Raw genomic sequence first — 9,827 nt, 5'->3', positions numbered from 1 at the left:
TTTGTTTTTTTAAATGTTTTTTTTTTCAAATTGTTTTTTAAATTATCAAATATTTTAATAAAAGCATTGACGACTGTGCGAAAGAATGTACCAAAAACATCTATTTTTTTTAATTTTTTTAAATAATGTACTTAAATACGGTGAAACTTAAATGAAGTTTGTTATATCCCTGATTAGCAGAATCCACAAAATTGAGTGATTCTTGAAAAAGCTCTAACTATAAAACGAACTTTCAATATCCGATGATGCAAGTTTTTTTTTTAAATAGTTTTCTTTTACCAATGCACTTAATTTATTGGTTAGTTTCAAAGTTCATTAATTCTGATGATTCTGAACAATTCTGATTGTAATGCTAAAACATGTTTTTAATAATTTGTGGATATTTTTAAACGTTAAACGCGTAACACAGTCAGTACTGTTATTCATTTTAGTTGTTAATAAAATCGTCTTCACGATCATTTCACAATTGCCTTAATCATTTTTACATGTTATGAGAAATAAAAATAAAATCCCCATTTTTTCTAATACATCAAATTTAAAAAAAATAAAAAAATTCTGATCAATTTAAGATATTATCTTAAATTAATTAGAAAATAATTTATTTGGGTGTTTTTTTTGACGTAAGATAAAAAATAGTGATTCTTTTAGTATCTCACAACGTGAAAAAATGATTAAGACGATTGTGAAATGATCGTGACGTCGTGCTTTTTTGCCACGGCTTTAAAAAGCGTATGCCACTCCGCCGCGCATTTTTAAAGCTAGTTATTTGTCAAAGTATATATATATATATATACAGTATTGGACAAAACATTTGCAACCAACATCGAACAATGCTAAAAAGTGTTCCTAATTTTACATGTGTTTTTCTGCTAACGGTCTAGGTCCAATACATCGAAACGATGGAATAATGGACCGTTTCATGTATAAAAATATCCTGAAAGATGTTTTGTTACCTCATGCTGAATGGAATATGCCAATAAAATGGGTTTTTCAGCAAGACAACGATCCGAAACACACTGCAAAAGTAGTCAAGCAATGCTTTCAAGACAACCACCTATCGGTGATGGATTGGCTGCCTCAATCTCCGGATCTCAACCCTATAGAGAACCTGTGGGAGATCGTCAAGCGCAGAATTATTCGCGAAGGTGTTCGTAATAAGGATCAACTGTTTGAACAAATCCTAAAGGCCTAGGCAGCGATTCCACAAAGTTTTATTGATCACTTGATCGAATCTATGCCTTTGAAGATGCAAGGCTGTGATCGACAACAAAGGATTCGCCACGAAATATTGATAGCGATATACAGCTTGGTCAACATTTTGTCGAGTTGCCCTTGTTTTGTCCAGAAGGAAATCAACTTTTTTTAATACTTTCAATTAATTTATTATTTTTCGTACACAAATAATTAACTTTGTGATGAATAAAACTTGAAGAACTTTGTCTTTAAACAGTTACATAGTTATTTCTCTAAATTGAAAAAATGCAGCACTTTTATATAAAGAAACTAAATTAGCATTATTTGGTTGCACTCGTTTTGTCCGATACTGTATATACTTTGACAAATAATTTATATATATATATATATATGTATGTATGTATGTATGTATGTATGTATGTATGTATGTATGTATGTGTGTATGTATGTATGTATGTATGTATGTATGTATGTATTATAATATATTGGTAAGAACAAAAACAGTAAACCAAAACTATGAATTACTTTGACAAGTATAACACATTTTACCTAATAAGAAAAAAGACATAATACTAAAGCTCCAAAAGGAAACAAAATTTTTTTTATTACATTAATTATTAGAAATAGTAAACAAAAAACATTTAAAATAATACTCAACATTCTGTAGATTTTATGTTAAACAGTTATCAAAAAATGTTGCTTTTATCCGGATAATATCCTTTCAATTTTTTTATGCATTTTATAGATACACCCTAGCCAAAAAGTCCTATAGGATTTTAGATCAAAAAAAAAAAAAGGAAAAACCTTGGCAACTGTAAAAACACTTTTCAACTTGAGCGTTTTGATTTAATGGGGTTCAATTCTAAAAGTTTTTTTGTTTTAAATTCTATAAGAAGTTTTTTAAAAACTGATCATAAATGATGTTTAGAATTTTGTTTAAAAATCTTTATTCCCAGTCTTGTGGTTGTGCTGTATATAAAAATGAGTAAGTTTCAAAAAACCTAATTATGCTGGTATCCAAATTCTATGTCTATCAGATTAAAAAACGCAAGCAACATCCGGTATAAGTTGTGCCACTTTCCGTCCTGTAGTGATGGCTTTAACACTAACAAACCGTAGATAGGTTTTTTTAAACTTGAGAATAAAAAAATTTTTCTTCCTGCTGGCAACCGATGCAGGTATAGTCATTGTTCGCGAGCTATCCAAACATAAGGATATGAGTCCTTGTAAGTTGCAATTTTTGATGAAATTTAACACAATTACAGATGTAACCGCTTTTTGATCAGACTAAAAGCTATTAAACTTTGGAGTTCAATCTTATAGTTAAGTCTAGAATTTGTTAGATGTAATATTTTTCCCAATGCGTTTCCAAAATATCATACATAATATTTTAAGGTATTGTTAAGTGGGAGTAGCTCTTTTTTGTTATTCCATGTCAGGTAAGATACAGGATCATCAAGGTCACTCTGCTACTGGTATCATGTAATCCACTACTACCTGTCCCATGTCTTGCTGCCTTGTAGGTTGTGCTTTTATTAGGCAAAGGCTAGGAGAAATGAACTACTACTTAAAATCCCCTGCTTTAGGGCTCTTGGTTAAGTAAAGGCTAAATATGGCGTCTCTCTTAGTCGTCACTGTTTTAATATAACTTCTGATCAAATTGACCATGCTCTCTCTTTACCCCTTTTGTTCCCTTAAGAGGTTCTGACCATAGTGCAATGATCTCTTAAAATCTTTCATCTTGTACTTCCTTTTTGGACTTACCCTATCATCGCACTACTAACTACTTCCCAAAAGCTGACTGGGATTCTACTCGTGTTTTTCTTCGTGACGGTCCTTGGTTTGATGTGTTTTCTTTCTCAGCTAATAAATACACCTCTTACGTAACCAAATGGATTTAGGCAGGAATGGAAGCTTTTATTCCTTCTTGCCGGTTCCAAGTCAAGCCTCAGTCTACTCCTTGGTTTTTATCTTGCTGTGAAGCTGCAACATCTCACTGTAATCATTTTTTCTTCTTATTCAAAAGAATAACTCGCTAAAAAACAAGCAACTATTTATTATTTCCAGAAACTGATGTAAAAAGGTGCTGTCAAATGCTAAGCTCCAATATTCTCAGATCATTAAACCTCTGATATTATTTCAGAAGTTAAGCTCAAGTGACTTTTGGAAAATCTTCAACAGCGTCATTAACAAGGGTAGGTCTAACATTCCATCTCTCATTCATGGGACTGATCTTATTACCTCTCCCAGAGCTAAGGCAAAGTTATTTGAAAAGAACTTTTCTTTTAATTAGACTCTCTAATCTTATGGCCATTCTCTTCTTTCCATTCCAATTAAATAGGTTGACCCATTAACAAACATTTAAATCACTCCAACTCAATTAAACTATTCTACGCCTTGTAGTCCAGACAACATTTCTGTCATAGTCCTACAAAAATATTCTCCAGAACTCTCTTTAATTTTCTTTAAACTATTTAATAAATGCTTGACTGAGTCTTTTTTTCCTGCTTGCTGGAAAATGGCATCTGTTGTTCCAATTTTCGAATTTTTAAAAGTTCTCGTAAAGTTCTAGAAAAAAGTTCTAGAAAAAAGTTGTAAAAAATTTCCAATCTTCAAAAGCTCTAGTGAACATTTTGACCCCTCCAATTATCGTCCAATGAGTTTACACTCTGTTATTGGTAAGGCCATTCTGACTTTGATCAACAAATTTCTCGCATCCCATCTTGAGTCAAATGACTAAATATCAGACAATCAATATAGTTTTCGATCTTCTTGCTCTACGGCTGGCTTGCTAACTGCTGTGACCGAAAGATTTTTTGTGTATTAAATGGAAGCAGAGAGACTAGAGCTATTGCTCCTCACATTTAAAGTAGCTCTTTTTGTTTATGATTCAACTTAATACAACTGTATTGACAAAAGTTTTCTCTTTTAAACCGCTTAGAACAGGCAGCCGATCTTAAATCTGATCTTACTTCTGTAACAGATTTGGGCTTGCAGTGGCTAATAAATTTAAAACTCCAATAAAATTCATTTATTTAATTCAAACAATTATCGCAATACTGTCGGCATTCCTATTTTAATGAATGGCAACCCTCTCACTGACTCCTTTTCTTTACATCTACTTGGATTATCCGAAAACCGATTTTATTAAATCAAAACGCCAACTACAACTACAAGTACTCTAAGCATAAAATATTGGTAATGTGCATGTGTGAGCTCATGGTAAATCCCTACTCGTGTTTCCAAGTTTTAAGCCGTACTCATGATACTGAAACTTTAGTATTCGGTACCAATACCTATCAAAATAATCGGTACTCGGTACCAAATTTGGTACCTAAATGAAGGAAGAAGTACACTGGCCACAAAACCAAATTGTAAACGTGCATAGTGCACAAAATCATAAATTTGCATTTTTTGCAAAACATATGTTTTTTGTATTTCTAGTCTGCTTTTCTAAAAACTTTCCTAATAAAGTATATAAAAACATTTTCCGATTTATAGACTCAATAGTTTTTTTTTTATTTTTATTATATTTTTAAGTTTTTTTTCCTCTGTTGTATGTAAACTGCGTCATTTTTTGATATCTTACAAAAAAAGTTATTACAAAAAAACAATATTTGGAAAATGTCCTACCTCCTACCAATCGGAGCCCGCTAGGAATTTCCAAAACATTCCAAATTAGGCTTTAAATAAAGGTAATGTTGCTATCAAAAAATATAAGTAGAATTTTTTTCATAAAAAATTTTAATTCTAATTTTAGGGCCAAAAATTTGTAAAATTGAATTATTCTTTTCAAAAAAGGTTTGCGGGCTAGTCGCTGAAAATTAATGCTTATGAGTTGGAATCGTCGACTTTTGGGTTCAATAGTTTGTTAAAATACGTTATATCATATATAAGATAATAGGTGGTTAACAATTATTTATTGTTAAAAATTGTTTACGGTATTCCATATACAGCGATCGCTTGCTCTGATTCAAGTAATTCCAACCAGATTGAGTGTGCTGTTATGGTATCATATATGTTATGGTATCTGTTATGGTATCATATGGTATCTTTTAAATATAAAGATATTAAACTTTTATCCTATATTAAAGGCTTTAATAGCATCATACAGTCAAAATATCAGCTGCGTTAGCGGAAACTTTGGCATAGATATTCTGGGCCATACTATTACATTAAAGGATTCATTTTGGTTCTGTGTTTTTCTATAAAGTGAACAATTTAAATATACATCTTACATTATTTCTACATATTTGAAATTTAATTTAAGCATAATTTAAATAGAAAGACCATGATAAAAAAAGTCCTGGTTTTTACTCATCAGTTCCATTACCTTTACTTTAATTGCATTAGCACTAACTCGTCAGCTAAGAACCAAGGAGCTGTATGTCAACATTATATATTTTTTGTTTATTATCAATAAAGATTTTTTTTGGAACAGTGCCGACTAAATAAGGTATAAAAAAAAAAATGACAAAAGTTATTCTATTTTTTAAACATGATCCATGGTAGTTTTTACAGTTATTGGATTATGCTTCGATGTCTAAAACCTTTTAATTTTAACAAAAGTCATCCCAATTTTTTAAACTACATCTCCTGTTTTGCCATGCATAACCATCAAAATCCTTAGTATCTACTATATCATTTGGAGATTTGTTTTCCCTCTGAGTATCTACTATATCATTCGGAGATTTGTTTTCCCTCTGAGTATCTACTATATCATTTGGAGATTTGTTTTCCCACTGAGTTATTGTATATATGCATAGATTCATCAGTAACTGTTTGTGCCGTAATAGTCAATTTCTTAACAATAACATTTTAGCTTTGGAAGAAATTTAATTAAAAGTTTAACTCCATCATTACTATATACAAATATATACTATAAATAAATAATATAAACATATACCACAACTTTCTTTGTGTATAAATTAGAAGCTTAAAAAGATGACTTATAATGAGAAGTCTAAACAAACTTTTTTTAAATGTGGTTTTGAAAAATGCCTTTTGAAATGCATTTCTGACATAACTAAAAAAAAAACAACAACGATAAAATGGTAGACTAAACTTGTTTTGTTGAAAATTTTCATGTAACCAGGGCTTTATGAAAATAAACATGGGTGTTTGTATAAAAATTTCAATAATTCTAATAATAAAGGTGAATTTTTTACCAATGATTTTCTAAATAAATTTACTTTTAAATTACTTAAAAAGAAAAATTTTTTGGGAGTTTTTCTCCTAAATAGTATTTAGTGTGTCACAAATCAAAAGTGGAAAAAAAAATCTCTCTATGTTGTCAGAAAGCAATTTGTGGATGACAATAAACTTGATTCTGTTTCTACTTTACATGCTAACTTATATTCTATACTCTATATAAAGCTGTTTAAGATATATTGTACATAGTTAAAACTCTTCAAAAGATTCGAATTATAAGTAAAGTAACATTGTTTTCTTTTAATGAGGTATATTTTCTGGAGAGGCTCAAGAGAGACTGGCATACAAATTTTTTTAAGATCTCCAGTGAAAGTTTTACTTAAAATTGGGCCGTAAAAAAATCTACAACAAATTATTTTTTTTTCATCCTCTTTATTGCAGACTTGATTCTTTGATTTACACATTTAGAAAAAAATACATAACAGTTACACCATGTATAATTATAACAACTAAATTTTGAACTAAAGACAAAAAAGTAAACATAGTGATAACTCACAAACTTTGTTTATCTATTTAGATTAAGTGAAATTAAAATTTGTTTTCAAAGATACCTTTAAAAACAAATAATTGCAGATGTAGTATTACAACTGTCATTAATACTATTATAATTTATTATTTATTATTATTTATTAATTTACCCAAAATAATAAACTGAATGTAACAACGCTATTAAAAGAAAGCAAAAATTGTGCTAATATGACTTTCATTAATTAAAGCAACAGATATATGTAAAAATCATAACATAATAATTTCATTAAAAATAAACATAGATTTATTTTCAGTTTATCTTAAACTGACTCTTACTTTTAAAAAAAATAAACTATGCTGGCTGACTTTCTACTTTCATTAAAAAACAAATAGTTGCAGATATGGCAGAGATTGCGACTGAACACCATCCGATAATGTAAGACCAGCTGTATTTAAAATTTTTACTTGTCTGGATATTTGATGTGTACGTACTCAATCCTATCACCATGATTACAGCTATAAAGAAAATTATATTCTGCATAAACAAAAACATTAGGCGCTACTTTGGTAAAAATAGCTTTTTATAAGACTTTTGAACGGGTTTTTAAATTTACTCGGAAAATAGGCTTCAACATAAGGATAAAGGAATAACCTGAGTAGCGTAAAGTTGGCATTAGGGCTGAAAAAAAAACGTCTTTTGAACGTTCGGAAGGCGTTCAAAATGTTTAAAATAACCTTTAAAGACATATTTTTTTGGACCAGATGTTGGCTGGGTAAGTTAATTTAAAAAAAAGCATTTAAAAACTTTTTTTAGTGCAACAAAACATTTAGTGCAACAAAACAAATACATGTTATAGATTAAAAACAAAACAAAACAAAGTCATGCTACTCGGTGTAGTTCAGGCAATATTAAAATATTATAGCATCTGCATAATACTTTGTTAACTAGAACATATTTTCGTTAAATGATCAGGTCTATAAATTATGAAAAGACGAAAAAAATTAAAATGATAAATTTTGTGGATCATAAAATATATATGTATTTATGGCTAATAAACCCAAACTAAAGATTCTTTTTTTTAAAAAAAAAAAATCTTTTTTTAAATTATAATTGCTTATCCAATATAAAATCAAAATAAAATTTTAGGTAAATACGTTGTTTAGGTGAAATGAACATCATAGTTTAATAATATGAACTTTTCTGATTGTTTATTGGCAATTTTTCTTAATTATCAGCTTATTCTTGGTCGGATTTTTAGTACACTTTGTGAAAATTGATAAAAATATTGCATTTTGACAACTATATATAGTTAATATACGTCAGAACCAATTAGAACTGGGAGCTATAGTGGGTTTAGACACTTTTTCAAAAGATTTTAACAAAATTCATGTTAACGCCGATGGGCAAAGTCTAAAAAATTGAAAATGGTATTCTTTAGATGTATGTATGTATGTATGTATGTATGTATGTATGTATGTATGTATGTATGTATGTATGTATGTATGTATGTATGTATGTATGTATGTATGTATGTATGTATGTATGTATGTATGTATGTATGTATGTATGTATGTGTGTATGTATGTATTTATGTATGTATGTATTTATGTATGTATGTATGTATGTATGTATGTATGTATGTATGTATGTATGTATGTATGTATGTATGTATGTATGTATGTATGTATGTATGTATGTATGTATGTATGTATGTATGTATGTATGTATGTATGTATGTATTTATGTATGTATGTATGTATCAGAGAAGTGGTGGCACCTAAAAAGCAGGTACGAATTTTCAGACGAGGGGCCCGGTGAAGTACTTTTAACGTGAGAAAAATAACTGGTCAAGGAAAATTATATTTATACTAAAAAAAGTTTTTCATGGATACAAAATATTACGTAACTCATTTGTATCAGCATAGTTTTTTATTATGTCTGAATGGGTCAATTTCCACATTTTCTCATGTTCCACTGACAAGAGAACACGATCCCAAACATGCTAAGATGTCAACCGATTTGCTAGACAAATTTTGACAAGTTTTAGTTTGCTGAAAACTCTCTCATGCCAAATTTTTTGGAATTGAACTAAATATCTTGTATAGAACTGCAACAGAATGGAATACAGCATCTAACATAGTTTACAGCATAAAGTTGTAAATGGTGAAGAAAAAAGGCAAAGTTTTGTTATCCTTCTCAGCAGCTTTTCTGTAGATCTCCACAAAATCAACCATTTCAGTAGTGAATTCATTTAAACTGATACCAATTTTTAATTTTTCAAGCACTGATTGAATTTTTTCTTGTGAATTAGAGTTATGAAAATTATGACTAATATCTTCACTCATATTCTTCAATAAAAGATGTCTATGTTTTCTAAAAATTTCCGCTGTAAAGAAAATTTGTCAACAAGAATTGCAGTTGTTGAATCCACTAGAGTATAAAACACTTCTGCCAGCCACCAATCTTTAGCCTGAGTAAGTCGCTAAACTTCTGTTTCATCGAAGTCCAGTTGTTTCTTTCTGCGAGTCCTATTCTCAACAAATATTTGCTGTTCGAGCTTCAGTTGTAACTTTAACAGCAGATAAAATAGCATTTTGGTCAGCACTGTCCCTTAATACTTAAAGCTTTTCCAGTGATGCATCAACAGACATTATCGCAAACAAAAAATCAAACGTTTCTCCTTGAAGAATTTTATTTAGGGAGCCCAAGATAGTAAAGATTTCTTTGAAGAGGCATAATGTCACAATTGTTTCATATGACTAAAATCGGGATAAAAGACATTGTGCTTCACTTCGAATATACATTTTAAGTTCCATGTCATTTAAAATTTGTTCAAGGCAATCGATTACTGCCTGGTATAGTGTCAGCAGTTGATCTGTAGCATTTTGTAAGGCACTGAAACGAACACTTTGGGTAGCAGACAGTTCAATAGATTGATTCGCATCTTCAAGAA

The 9,827-nt window shown here is 29.8% G+C and overlaps 1 protein-coding gene across 1 annotated transcript in view; it reads right to left on the bottom strand.

The window, feature by feature from the left end:
- Positions 1-6,760: 6,760 nt before the first annotated feature.
- The window catches only part of LOC136081048 (lens fiber membrane intrinsic protein-like), a 23,010-nt gene continuing 19,943 nt past the window's right edge, over positions 6,761-9,827 (bottom strand). Inside the window, exon 3 of the mRNA XM_065798364.1 lies at positions 6,761-7,389. Within this exon, the coding sequence (XP_065654436.1) occupies positions 7,226-7,389 (164 nt within the window). The 3' untranslated portion in view covers positions 6,761-7,225. The remainder of the gene's footprint in view (positions 7,390-9,827) is intronic.

The sequence above is a fragment of the Hydra vulgaris genome, chromosome 06 (assembly GCF_038396675.1).
Source record: "Hydra vulgaris chromosome 06, alternate assembly HydraT2T_AEP".
NCBI classification, from domain to species: Eukaryota; Metazoa; Cnidaria; class Hydrozoa; order Anthoathecata; family Hydridae; genus Hydra; species Hydra vulgaris.
This window is presented reverse-complemented; position numbering and strand designations above follow the sequence as displayed.